A 14849-nucleotide genomic window follows, 5' to 3' on the forward strand; every position below is an offset into this window, starting at 1 on the left:
TGGACACCTGAGTGTGTTTCTGGAGATCTTGGGAGACTCACAAGGGTGTTAGTAAAGTCAGGTACTGATTCCTGTTCAGTATCGCTGAGGTCAGAGCTCTATAGCAGGAGATCTTTCCACACCGACCTATGAAAAGCAGATCTTCATGGATCTTGTTTTGTGCACCATCATGGGTGTCATCATGCTGGAACAGTTTTAGGTCACCAAGTTCAATCGAAGGGAAAATGTCATGCTCCAGCATCCAAAGACGTCTGATACAATTGTTCGCCTCCAGGTTTGTATTACATTTAACGTTTACGGCATTTTGACAGACGCCTTTATCACAACTTACATTTATCTCATTCATACAACTGGACAGCGATGGGGTTAAGGGTCTTGCTCAGGGGCCCAGGAGTGGCAGCTTGGTGTGGCTGAGATTTAAACTCATGACCTTCAAATCCAAAGTTCAATGTCTTATCCATAAAGAAACCACCTCCTCAGAAACAGTTTACATTTACAGCATTACAACTGAGCAGTTGAGAGTTAAGGGCCTTGCTCAAGGGCCCAGTAGTGCATCTTAGTGATTATGGGATTTAAACTCATGACCTTGACCGAATCCGAAGTCCAATGCCTTATCCACTTAACTACCTCCTCCCCATGAGAAGGGAAAAAAACACATACTTTATGGCTGGAAAGTCAAGTCCAAATACTTTTGGTGTGTTAACATTGTATAAACAAATCAGACCTTTTCTGACCAATCAGAACGCAGGATTTTTGCTGCGAAGTTTGTGTTCTAGTCGAGGATCTAACGATTAGCCCGAGGCACTCGGCTGTGCTCCGCCTCAGCGTCGGATCGGTCAGCCGCTCGGTCTTGACACTTTATTGTATGGTTAGGGAACAGTGTGTCACGCCGGCTGTCGTAGCGCCGACACGATCCAAAACTGTGTGTGACAGGAGGCTTGAAAAAAAAACGCTTGCACCGTCGTGCCAAGTTTCTGACGAAGCGCCTCGGGAAAGTTAAACAGCCACAAATCTGACTCTGTGACTTACACTGACACCCACACTGAGGTGCAACTGTGTGTGTGTGTGTGTGTGTGTGTGTGTGTGTGTGTGTGTGTGTGTGTGTGTCTGTGTGTGTGTGTTTAGTTTCTCACCGTAGAGATATTTTTTCTCTGAGAGCCAAAGAGACTGTCAATATTTAGAGCTTTCATTTATATATAAAAAAAATTACAGTTTTTGTCCATTTATTGTTATATTTAACAAGTAGCTCCTGTTCTCACTTCGTTATAGCAGCTATAAACATTCGTTCCCTCACCCAGATTTTGTGCTTCGTACGTATCACTCACTTGATATAAACTAAAGTGCAACAATGTACACTTTAAGGCCAAAAGTTTGTGGACACCTACCCTATGTGCTTCTTTTTGAACGATCCAATCCACATTGAGTCTCCATTTGATGTTCTGATGAGCTCCACGCTCCTGGGAAGATGTTCCACTTGATTTTTGTGGAGATTTGTGTGAGAGTCTTTACACAAGCATGTGTGATGAACTACTAGTGATGTAGGTGAGGCGTGGAGGTCTGGGGTGCAGTCAGCGTGAAACATGTTCTATACATTTGTGTGCCTTCAGGATTCTGGAAACAGTTTGGAGATGAACCACATACGGCTGGAAAAGGCGGGTGTCCCGATACTTATGGGCGTATCGTGTATATACATGTTTTTTTTCGGCTACGTCTCTGGGTGTTTTGATTCCTCATACGCCACACTGATTCACCAGCAAACGAAACTTTTTATCCATTTATTGTTGTGTTCACTGTTAAAGGCCATCGTCACAGTAATGCATTTTTGTTTGGAAAGGCATATTTTCCTTTACATCTTCCTTTCACACTGAGCTGGTGAAAAACACAGCATTTACAGAAGAAACGCTCTCCAAAGTGGATCAATGTGAAAAATGCATCACAGTATGGACTGTGTGTGAAAAAGGAGGCAAATTCATCCCAAAGGTGTTCAATAAGGTTAGAGATCTATAGCAGGAGATCTTCCACAAACTTCCAACACATATAAAGCATATCTCCATGGAGCTGGCTTTGTGCATGTGGAACAGGTTTGAGTTCAAGTCACGGGAAAATTTCATGCTCCTGTATCCAGAGACGTCCTGTAAAACGATGTGCCTCCAGATTTGTAGGAACAGTTTGGAGAAGAATCACACAGTCAGTTGTCCCAATACTTTTGGTGTTTTTTTCTCCCACATTGTGGAGTATTTCAGCAGTAAAAGTAAATCTATTTCTTCTACTACTGGAGCAATGTGGAAAAAAACAGTTATAAATAACGTCCTCGGGTTGCGTTGGGGTTTGTCCACCTACAGCAGTCCTTCAGAGGTATGTAGGTTGGGAAATCTACCCCCACCAACAAACCACCAACCCTCACACCGTTCACCCCCCCCCCCCCACCCCCGCTCCCCAACCCCAACCCCAAATGAGCGTACTGCGTTCTGTCGTTTGGATCACGTCTCTGGCGCGACTCGAGCCTCTGAAGTTCCCGTGCCAAGGCACGTTTTTCCACGAGCGCAGAGTTCCCCCGGAGCGTTCCTAAATGGAGTCCAGCTGGCGGCACGGGCGCGCGGCCGTGTTAGCGGCGCTTCGTCGTTACCGCACCTTCATCACGTTCCGCTGCTGTTTCTCATTGCGAGGCCCACCATGATAAATGGCGTGGACGTGAAACCATGACGTGCCGAACCGGGAGCTGCTGTTTTTTTTTTTTAATGGCTTACATTTCTTTTTTAAAAGACAGGGATTGTTGGAGCGCAAACAGGAAGTAGTTTTGTTTTTTTTTTGATGAAAAGACGTCGCTTCGGGATCTGAGGCCTAATGGAGGGTTTCGCTGAATGTTCATCAAGGCGCCGGTCAATCAGGACGGAGAGACAGAAAAATGGAGCTGGTGTGCTGAGGGACAAAGTGCCAGACGGAGAGAGAGAGAGAGAGAGAGAGAGAGAGAGAGAGGGAAAGAAAAATGGAGGAAAGGAAGATAGAGTGCGTCTCACTCTGCTTCTCGCTCTGGCTAATTGGAGAGCAACTCCACACACTGTCATCATTAATCACCAGCGCTGTCGGCTGCCTGCCCAGGACACTGCTGAGGCCGAATAAAGCTCTCTCTCTCTCTCTCTCTCTCACACACACACACACACACACACACACACACACACACACACACACACACACACACACACTCACACTCTCATTGCTGACTGAGCAACGGGGGACGTCAGTAACCTCACATCCTCCACCTCCATTCCAAACCCCATGAGGTTGAATCCTCAGAGAGGAGACAGATCAATCAAACAGAAGTGTAGAAGAAACTTCACACACACACATACACACACACACACACACACACACACACACAGAGGCGACAGAAACAGAGCGTCGACTCGCATATTGACTCAGCTGAAGCCATAAAGAAAGAAAGAAAGAAAGAAAGAAAGAAAGAAAGAAAGAAAGAAAGAAAGAAAGAAAGAAAGAAAGAAAGAAAGAAGGAGAAAGAGCAAGACAAATGGGATGAAGAGATGGATGAGTGCAGTGATGAGCGAGTGAGAATGAGATGAATCGGTCAAGATTGAGTGCTTTCCCCTCCATTTCACCTTTCCTCTCTTCTTCACTGATTTCTTTTGTTCTATTCTTTTCTCAACCATTAAAGATTGAAGATTCAGAGTCATGTGACTGAACTGCATCTGATATCCACCAGTCAGGGCTGGACGATACGATCCGATACGATACGATGCGATACGATACGATAAAAAGACCATACGATATCAATATGCTAATAAATTGTCGATGTTTTGTAAAACTGAGCTTATTGGGTATGAAATCTATATTCTATTGTACCAAGTTTTTTTTTTTTTTCTTTAAATTTTTTTTCATATTTTAAAAATAATAATAAAGAAGGAGCTTCTTCTGAAGAAGCTTCTTCTGAAGCTTCTCACAATAAACCCCTTAAATGTTTTGCTGAAGAACAACCTGTCGAAGAGCATGAGTTACTGGAACCATGTTCTGTGGTTTGATGAGACAAAGATAAACTTGTTTGGCTCAGATGGTGTCCAGCATGTGTGAAGACGCCCTGGTGAGGAGAACCAAGAACATTGTGCGTTGCCTACAGACAAGCATGGTGGTGGCAGCATCACGATCTGGGGCTGCATGAGTGCTGCTGGTACTGGGGAGCTGCGGTTCTTTGAGGGAAACATGGATTCCAACAGTACTGTGGGGATCCTCAAGCAGAAGATGGAAAAGCTCCATGTGTCTAACATCCAGCAGCTACGTGATGTCATTATGGAGGAGTGGAAGAGGATCCCAGCAACAACCTGTGCAGCTCTGGTGAATTCCATACCCAGGAGGATTAAAGCAGTGCTGGAGAACGATGGTGTTTCCACTAAATATTCACACTTTGGACACAGTTTTGACATGTTCACTGAGGGTGTACTTACTTTTAATTATTGTTATTTAGACAATAATGGCTGAATGTTGTTGTTTTTAAAGGACAGTAAATCTGATACAAACTGCACATTAATACTCCAAGTTTTATTTCTATAGTAATGTCCCATGAGAAGATACTAAAATGGTTGCTGAAATGTGAGGGGTGCACTTACTTTTGTGAGATACTGTAAATCCAATGGCCGTTTATGCTAAAAACCCTCCCATGTGTCTGAATCGAAACAGTTCTGGCGAAAATTCATCCACAGTGATGTGAAAAATTCGTTGCCAGGTATCGCAGTTTTAATCGTATATTTATTGCAGTTGTTATATTAATTATATTATAATTGATATAATGTTAATATAATTTTTTGTTTGTTTGTTATTAATGCATCCCTAGGTGATAATAAAATCATATTTCACAGTAGTCCTGTTTACTTACATTTCCTCTTGTTTTTCTATCTTATAGTTTTTTATGCTTTTTATTCTCTCACAGTAATTAATTTGAAGCTCATTGTTTTTATTCATGTTGGTTTAAGCTGAAACGGTCGATCAAACGCCATGCAGCTTCTGCTGTTTGCTCAAAAATGGTTTTGGTGTCATAAATAATTTTTTTTAAAGTAAATTTTTGTGTGTGTGTGTGTGTGTGTGTGTGTGTGTGTGTGTGTGTGTGTGTGTGTGTGTGTAAGTTTTGTACATTTTTATGTTAAATTAATTATTTTTTTCCATAAAAAATTCATTTTCTTTCCTTAATTCTGTTTATTTATTTGTAAAAAAAAAAAAAAAAAAAAAAAAAAAAAAATTAAGTGCAAAATGTTTTTTTTTTTAAGAGCAAAGTGCAAAAAAAATTCCCTTTAAAATGTTTACAATTATTATTTTTACATTTAAAAAAAAGTTATTGAACTAATGACAATAATTCAAAAGATATTAAAAACCTTTCTGTAAAATAATTTTTGTTAATTTTTTACGTGTTTTTCTTTTCTAGTCATGTAGAAATGGTCCTTTATGGGTTTTTTTCTCCCTTTTGTTTTCTTTAGAAATCCTACTGGAAATAAAAAATTGCATGTTGTAATTGCTCTTCTTTAACACTAGAGGCAGCAGAGACCGAGATGATCATCATCTTTGGTATGTTCTGTACACTAAATAAACTTCCTTTCTGAGTCATAACAAGAATTCAGAAGAAGGTGTATCAAACTTGTTAAGCAGTGCATATGCTGTTATTGCTAGCAATGATGGATATTAGCAACCTTTCATTATTTTATCTAGCACTGTTTTTGTTTGTGCTTCACCAGGTAGAACTCCTTAAAGAAACCAGAGAAAAACACACCAAAGAACTCTTGAGGATCAGGAGATAACTGTGAAATCTCAGGAAAAAAAAGTGTAAACAGCTTTGGTAAGAAGCATTAGCGAGGCAGCACTGACCTTGCTGGACAAACTGGACTAACCGAAGTTCTCTGGTGTGATCAATTCAGTTAATGGTCCTGTCAAGTGACACCTGTGCAGTGTCCTCTTCTGTCTGAAGTGCTAATGAACTCAGTGTGTGTGCTGAGAACGAGTGTGTGTGAGAAGCCATCTTTCACTCCGGCCTGCTTTAACAACCTACAAGATCCATTACAGCCATATGACTCTTTCTAATACACTTATAAATATTCAAATATTCCGCTAGCGCTTGAAGCTGGCGCCGAGAACCAGCTCGAGATCCGAGTGACCTTCATCGGCCGACCGTGCAGACCACATACAGAGCTCGGACAATGAGGGCCGTCCTCCTGAGGGTCGTGTCGGGGACGCGTGATAAATATTCCTCTGCGAACACACTACCATTGTGGTCTTTTGGCCTTGGCGTGAAGGGAGCGAGCGATCCATCAGGGCTCTGTGAGGGAGTGAGTTCAGGCCCTCAGCAGGGTTATTGCTGGCCTCCTATGGAGCTGTGGTTAAGAGTTACCGGATTGTCAGATGCTGAGGAAGCACTTTACACGAGAGTGGCACTGTGGAGCGGCAAACACTGCACAGAACCGAGCAAACCAGGGTGGTAGGCCGAGTTTAACAGCTATAGAAATTGTCAAACTACCACAAATAACCTTCACAAACTTGACAAATCCAAAGAGTAGGAAGCAATGCTGTCACCAGTCATGTGTTCTGGAGTAATTATGGGGGTCTCGTGGTAACCATCAGACACTTGAGTAGGAATGAATTGCTGTTTGTTTATTTTAGTTTTTGTTAAAGTATATACATTAAAATTAGCAAAAAAATTGTAGCGTCTCTGATAAATGTAGCTACACAAAAAAATGGGGCCTCTGATAAATGTAGCTACTATAAAATTAGAAATAAACGTAGCGACTCTGATAAATGTAGCTTCTGAAAATTAGCAATAAAAGTAGCGACTCTGATAAATGTAGCTAATGAAAATTAGCAAAAAAGTCGAATCTCTAATAAATGTAGCTATTTAAAATTAGCAATAAAAGTAGCGACTCTGATAAATGTTGCTACTAAAAAGAACTGAACATTTGTTGAATTTTCACTGTCAAACACGCACAAGATTTTACTTCACACTAATAAATGCGAATTTCAAGATTAGTAAGAAAGTCGGTGTCCGTTTGATCGTCAGTTATTTGTACAAGGCAAAAAATTAAGACAGCCAGCTCGGCATATTTCTAAGGACAATTTGTACCAGCACACACAATTCATAAATGATTAGATCCAGTACTACATACTTCACTTTGCCCGGAGCGTGAAAAGATAAAAGCAACTGAAAGCATGAATGTAATCAAGTTATCATTTATTTCAGAAAATAAGACATTCTGGTAAGTGTATAGCGCCACCATTGACTCTACATAGGACTCTTTAATCATTTGTATTTATTCCCCCCCCCATTTCCTTCAACCCTCTAGTAAACTCTTTCCAACGTTCAGAATCAGTCACCGTAGAAAATATATCACATCTGTCTCTTTGTGTTTTATTCTTTTGAACTGTACAAGTACAAAAAAAAAAAACAAACAAAGAAAAAAAAAGGCAAATTTCCAAGAACAAACCCAGCTGTCAGGCAAGTCACGCCTGCTCGAGAAAGCAAAAGAAAATAAACAACCGAAAGTGATAAATGAGTTTGTTATAAAAAAAAACGTATTGCGGAAAGAGCGATATTGATCTCTGAAAATATTATTCCTGTACCAATGTGTTTCGACAGTAAATGTTTCCCAAGTACAAAGCCAAGCGCTCGAGAGAAAAATAAATATACTTTTCTTTTTTTAATAATAAATTGAAATAAAACTTTGATCATCAAATAATATTAAAGTTTTCAGTTTCACTCTTGTCGGGAATCAAGCACAGGTTTGTGGTTCTTTCTCCAGAGCCGGCATGTGCGTTCAAGCTTGAGCCTTCCTGTGCTTCCCGCCTTCACAAATTACGCAGGTAACTCCATCCATATAAAGCTCCCTTTCGGCTTAGGGCGTCTTCTGAGGATGGTCCTTGTCCTTCTTGACCTTTTCCTTGTTTTCTTCACCTGGGCATCCATCAAGGGTAACCGAGTGCAGATGCTGAACTTAGTCTCTGACTGTAGAGGGCATAGGGAGAGTAGTACGGAGCTGTCGCAGGGAGAGAGTGCATAGGTAAGGAAGGCGCCCCGGGCAAATGGGGTTTGCTATAGGGATGGTAGCGAGCCAGGCCAAGTCCAGGTGAACCTCGAAGTGAGAAGGAGCTTGGAAGAGACCCAGGGCTGCCGGGAGGGGGCAGGTGAAGGTGACAAGAAGCAGCTGAGGAAGAAGCAGAAGAAGGGTAGGCAGACAAGAGCTTTCCATCCATGCCAGGAAAAGAAGTATGAGTGCGCAAATGCGCCAAGAGTTCCTCTGAAGTTGCAAAGCGCTTGTCGCAGGGTCCGCTGACAGAGACCCAGTTGCAGGCGTGAGGCAGAGAGTCACTTGGAAGCATGAATCCGTAGGTGTAGAGTGGGTGGGAAAGGGAACCGGAAGCACCAGACGTTGACAGAGAGCCTGGATGGAGAGCATGGAGGTGTGGGGAAGCATACATCAATGGAAATCCTGACTTCAATGTCGAGGAGGGGTCATGGACGCAAGTGTTGCAGTTGCTTCCCCCTAAATGGGCTGCGTTGGGGTAAGTGAGGCAATACGGGTCCCGGCACAAGCCTTGCATAAAGGACGGAGGAGATGTGCCCGTTAAAGGACTGGAGCTTGGGTGTTTTGACATCCCAGCAGCACCCACTAAACCAGACTTGGTATGGTCTAACCCAGAGACAAACTGGGATGGATAACCAGCATAAGCACCAACTATGGAGCCGTGGTATCCCAGGGTGGAAGCAGGCAAAGGGAACACAGAGTGTCCAGGTTTGAATGGAGAAATCGGTGCAACATGACTAGCAGTAGCTAAGGATGTCTGCGGTGGTTGAGAATCATTCTTGCTTTCTGGTCGAGGGCTGCTAGAGGCACTGCCACTGCTGGAGTTGACACTTGCACGTGCCTGGCTAGAGTTAGCTATCTGGGCATTGTCAAGTCTGCTGTTATCAAACTCTTTTTTTCCGACACGATCACTGCCACAGCTACTCTCCGCACTGGAGTCAGAACTTCCACTTTTGGAGTCTACACTAAGGGGTTTCTGCATGGATGGAGACTGCGTCTGACGGTGCACATGCGCCTGGCCTGGGGCATGCTGGGACGGGGAGCAGGTCCTCGGAGACAAGTTGTGAGAAGGAAAAGACGGACACGTCGTGCTGGATGAATTCCCACCAGAAGTCCTGAACCCAGGTTTGTCAGCTGAACCACTCAACATGATTCCATCCTTCCGGCATTCAGATCCATTTTTGGAATAAGGTTTAAAGCTGGACTTGTCCTCCAGCCCCTGCTGTTGCTGCTGCTCTGACGATTTGAGCCCTGAACCAGTTGGCCGGCCATCTTTGTCTCCCAAGTTGCCCGAAGAGATTGAGTTTAGCTTGGAGGACGACGGAGGATCCGGCTTGCCAATCTGGGAGCAGGTCTGTGCCAGAAGAGCAAGTGGACTCTTCTTAGCGTCCAGCTAAAAGGAAGAAATCAAGACACACTGTCAGGTTCAATTCATAAGACAAACATCTATTTTAACAAACAGGTTTTGGAAACGATTTTCTGGAACTCAACGAAAAATCCTGGATGTTTTTAAGTGTTTGCTTTTAAGGGGAAGGAGGAAGCTGGAGTATTTTTCATATGGTCTTCATTAAAGCAGAACACAGAAATGCTAATTCAGCTCTACATGCCTCGTTAAAAAGACGATTTGACGAGCAGCACAAAATGCCTGATGACATGTGGTTTATGGAACTACTCTGGAGCTCACAGTATGTCCAGGCCAAGGTGATTTTTGCAGTAAGATTTATGAAAAACTTCTTTAATCACCAACAGGTTGAGCATTTGAACACAGGTGGGCAGTCTTATGGCTTTCTAGTTTAAGATCCAATGGATTTTACGGTCGTCTTTTTCTAACCAGGTCAACACTGTTAGAACAGTGAGATATTTACTCCAGACGCCCCGACCCTCACACATCACCTGTTCCCGAGAAAACCCACCACCTATCACTTCAGCCTGTTCATATACTAATATTACAGCTGTATGATTGTGTTTATTAGATCAAATGAAAGCGTTCGCTGGTGATATTAGCTGAATAAATATTTACACGAACTGTCACACAAGAAAAACAGAGCTGGTGTGTTTGTAAAGTGCACTGGATGAAGAAATGTAAATAAAAGAAAAACACATCAGAAGGACCGTTTTGTGTTCGTACGGGGTGTTTTTTTTGTAGAAATGTTGTTTTATTATTCACTAAATAATTAAATGATTAAATAATTAAGTCATTTTATGTTCTAACTGAGTATTATATACACACATACAGTATATTACAAGTTTTGTTAATGTAACAAAAAAATGCATAAAAACTGTTTTTAATTCTACATATTATTTTTCTTTAAATTTATTATTATTATTATTATTATTATTAGTGTGAAAATAAATATTTTTAAAATAAATAAATAAATACATTTAATATATATTTTTTTTTACTTTTAAGCTCTCTTGTGCTTTCTAAATTATGTATTTGTTTATTTATTTATTTAAAGAAATATTTGTATTTTTTGAGTTAATATTTAAAAAAAGATTTTTAGAACAATTAAAGTCAATTACGGAACAGAGAGCGAGTACATTATTATTACAATGATAATTATGTTGTATTATATATTATGTTATAATTATTACTACTGTGTGTATACACAAAAAAACCTTGTAAAATATTTAAAGAATGTAAATTTTAAAAAAATGGAATAAATAATGGCGCCCGGTACAAAGTAAATCATTTTTCAACTGTAATATTATTATTATTATTATTATTATTATTATTATTATTATTATTATTATTATATTTTTAGTGATTATTGTGATTATTTAATATAACTATTATAATTATTTAGAATAATAATGATTGAATACCTTCAAAGGGAGTTAAATTATTATTATTATTTTTATGATTGTATGTATAATAATTAGGATAATTATGAAGATGAAGATGAGTAATAATAATATGTATAATAATAATTATGAAGATGAAGATGAGTAATAATAATATGTATAATAATAATTATGAAGATGAAGATGAGTAATAATAATATGTATAATAATAATTATGAAGATGAAGATGAGTAATAATAATATGTATAATAATAATTATGAAGATGAAGATGAGTAATAATAATATGTATAATAATAATTATGAAGATGAAGATGAGTAATACCTCGATGGGGAGCGGCGCGGAACTGAGCGGCTGCAGGTAGTCCGCGTGGAGCATGTGAGCCGCGCGCGCGCTCAGCATTTGGAGAATTCTGACGGGGAGCCGATCTGCGTGACGCACCGGATCCGCGAGGGGCAGCGGGGCGAGCGCGAGCCGTGGAGCGCGAGCTTGGGGTAGGCAATCGCCACACGGTCCGAGGACGAGCGAAGGGCAGAGGCAGGCGCTGGGGCAGAGGCAGGGACAGGGACAGGGGCAGGGGCAGCTGGTCTCCGGGGCGGAGGGACTCGGTGTCCGCGCGACTCCTGACTCCGGGAAGGGCAGCACGTCGCTCATGTGGCGCGGCGCGCGGTTGTCCGCATGGCGCCCGAGCCCCGTGGGGTGGAGGAGGTGGAGGAAGAGGTGGAGGAGGATATTTCCCAAAATCGGCGAATAATAAAAAAACAACAACAATCTATCACACAGATATAAACGGCGTCGCTATGGAAACTCCCGCGCGCGAGTAGTGTCAACTCCAAAAAATATTATATAAATAAAATTTTATTATAGAAATCAATCAGCACCAAAATGAACAAAAAAAATCAAAAAAATCAAAATCAAAGCGGATCCTTTACACGGAGCAGGAAAACGGGCATTAATGACCTCGAGGAAAAAATCCAAGTGTCCGGTCCTGGGGACGTGTCCGTCCGCGCTCGCGCTGTCCTCAACTACTGTGCGCGTATGTGCGTGTTTCTGCGTGTGCGTGTATCTGCGTGCCGCGCTCGCGCTGCTCTCACTGAGTCCTAAAGCTGCGCTTCAAAGCCACCAAGCCGCCGGCCAATCACAGACCGAGGAGGAGGAGACTGTGGGTAAAGTAAAAAAACATGGAGAAGGGGCGGGGTTACACCGCCCACGCCCCTCCCACTCTCCCGGTGCTAGAGGAGGTGTGTGGGTGGGTTACAGCATGACCCAAATACTGCACACGACCTGAGCGGAACGCAGAACGGAACCATGAAGAGTGGAAATGGATATGAACAAAAAGTCAGGAATGTCCACAGAAGTGGTGTTCAGTGACAAAAACAGCCGAATTATGACGTCATAACACTTCAGCATTCCTCTGAGCACTACACCATGTCCACATGGAGTCCAACAGGAACCCTGAGCTGATACACAGATCTCATAGCACCAATGTGCTCTTATCAGAACATCTTCTGAGTTTCATCCAAATTCCAATTCAAAACATGAAACCGACATGAAGAGCGTTCGTTCGTATCACAGCAGATCTGATCGTTCTCTCGAAACAACCAGTAATGATTCAGATCGGATCAGTCTGCGATTAAAAAGCACTTTCTTATCAAAACTATTTCAAATTGAGCACTTTATTAAAAACTTAATAAACTTTTTTTCAAATTATCAGTCTGATCCTTTAACACGTGATCTAAAAAAATCTGGGTTTTTGTTGTTGTTTTTTTAATGTAGGTTTTTAGAAACAATAATAATAATAATAATAATAATAATAATAATAATAATAATAATAATAACAGAAATGTTCCTTTTTTTTCTTGACAAAAAGATCAAATGTGTCAAAAAGAGGAGACAATATTCAGAAGCGACTTTTTTCTTTACAATTTCTTTTAAAGATAAAATCAGTCATTCAGTCTGAAGAAAAACTCGTCATTTCTAACAGTTTTTCAGCTAAAAAATAAGACAAATTAGTGAATAAAAACATTTTCTCTTAAATAAAAAAAAAATGAAAGAAAGTCAGGTAAATGAGAGACTCATTTGTTTCCCTTCTTTATTTAATTTAATGTTTTTTAATATCAAAAATTATTTTGTCATATAGTAAAAATGCTATTTTCAGATAAAACAAAGTCCTCTGAAATCCCCCCCCCCCTTTTCATTCATTCATTCATTCATTCATTTTCTCCTGCTTATCCGTAATTCGGGTCACGGGGGCAGCAGTCTAAGCAGACCCCCGCCTTCGACTGCTGCCCAATCCTCACAGCACCGTCCCTCACGGTCCCTCCTGCAGGTGGTGAGCCCACGGAAAGGCGGCCCCACGTCACTCCGACGTCACGGACCTTGATATTTTCCCCGTAAGGGACCCCCGAGCATAAAGGGGTTAAGGGCCTTGCTCAAGGGCCCAAGAGAGGCAGCTTGGCGATACCGGGGCTTGAACCCCAGACCTTCCGATCGACAACCCAGCGCCTTAACCGCTGGAGCCACCACTTCCCCCCAAGACTTTTTTATATATATATACTAGCTGAAAGTACCCGTGCTTCGCTACAGAAGGCAGAATGCTAAGCAATATGGCAGTAAGCACTGAGCAGGACTGGATGATCAGAGATCAGAACGTCTGTCTGTACTGGTCAGGACCATAAACTTAACTGAGCTCCGACTATGTTGTGTCTATCCAGACAGTGCGAGGCGGGGTAGGGGAGGTCAGAGTCCTCGACGGGTTCAGATAACGATGGGCCCCTAAGGTGATTGGGAAAGCAATACAACCTGTAAACCATTGTCTTTACTTACTGTTACTGCTCTGACTTTGTATATTAGTCGTACAGAGAGTACGTGATGGTTGAACACTCATTGTTGTAGTTCGACTGTAACTCAAATAGAAAATCTTCATCCAGTAAACACGTATTCACTTAAAGACTTATTTCACATCGAGGGAGCCGTAATAAAAATTATTAGAGCACCTTTAGCTAATTATTACATTTCCTCCAAAGAAATAACGTCAACAAATAACGTACTCCCCCTTTGTAGTAGCGATACAGGGCAAACTACTTTGAAAATATTTTTATCGTGCATCTAACATCTAATAAGAAACAATGTAGTAAGTTTCATGAGGATCCGTAATGTTATTTCGAAGAGTTTACAATGCGTGAGAAATCGGGTTTTTCGCGAGTTAGCCGCGATCCAGGACGAATTTTTCAAAACCCTTTCTTAGTGAGCACCTAAGACCCAAGAGGAAGGTATGTTCCAAATTTCACTGCAATCCGTTCAGTGGTTTTTGAGATTTCGTGATGGGTGAGTGAGTCAGTGGTATTTCAGCTTTATATATATAGATAATATAAAAAGTCATAATTCTTTCTTAAATAAAAAACAGAAGGATCAGTTCAGTCACAGCTCTAAAAGGGACGGGGTTTATTTAAATCCTGTTGTTTTTGTTTTTATTACGCTACATTTATAAAAAACGAGAACGCTCAGATCAGTCGCTCTTCTTTATCCGAATATTCTTTTATTTATATGTTAGTTCTTTGATTATACACAGTTTCTTGTTCCATTGCAGTTAAAATCATCATCTTTCCCAAACCACCTGTAGATTTTTGATTTCTTTTATTTCTAATGATGACACGATGATGAAGTATTTGACACAAAGTAACTGCTGGTGTAAAAACGCTGTTGGTTTCTGACGTTGGAATGTTAATACGTTCATTTCTCCAGCACAGGCTGCTGCGCTACTGCAGTGACTTCATTATGCAATAAATTGGCTCCATTACCTAAAAGCCATGTGAGCGTTGGAGCAGGAGCCTGGAACAGTTCAGCGTCTGAAGGCCTTTGAAGTAATTCAAAGGCCTCAGGAGTAATTTATGGCCTATAATTGTTCAGCAGTTCTGAACCGCCTTCATTATTTCATTCTTTTGTGTGCTCTGGATACACAAAGGCGAGGCTCGAATAC

At 41.2% G+C, this 14849-nt stretch overlaps 1 protein-coding gene across 1 annotated transcript; it reads right to left on the reverse strand.

Annotated features, from left to right (window-relative positions):
* Positions 1 to 7199: 7199 nt before the first annotated feature.
* On the reverse strand, positions 7200 to 11982 carry znf703 (zinc finger protein 703). The gene is made up of 2 exons (XM_083527378.1): positions 11195 to 11982; positions 7200 to 9459 (listed from the first exon to the last, which is right to left on the reverse strand). Exons 1-2 carry the CDS (start codon positions 11522 to 11524, stop codon positions 7948 to 7950), a joined length of 1842 nt encoding a protein of 613 aa, XP_083383504.1. The 5' UTR covers positions 11525 to 11982; the 3' UTR covers positions 7200 to 7947.
* Positions 11983 to 14849: the final 2867 nt, after the last annotated feature.

This window comes from Silurus aristotelis, assembly GCF_946808225.1.
Source record: "Silurus aristotelis genome assembly, chromosome: 23".
Lineage (NCBI taxonomy): Eukaryota > Metazoa > Chordata > Actinopteri > Siluriformes > Siluridae > Silurus > Silurus aristotelis.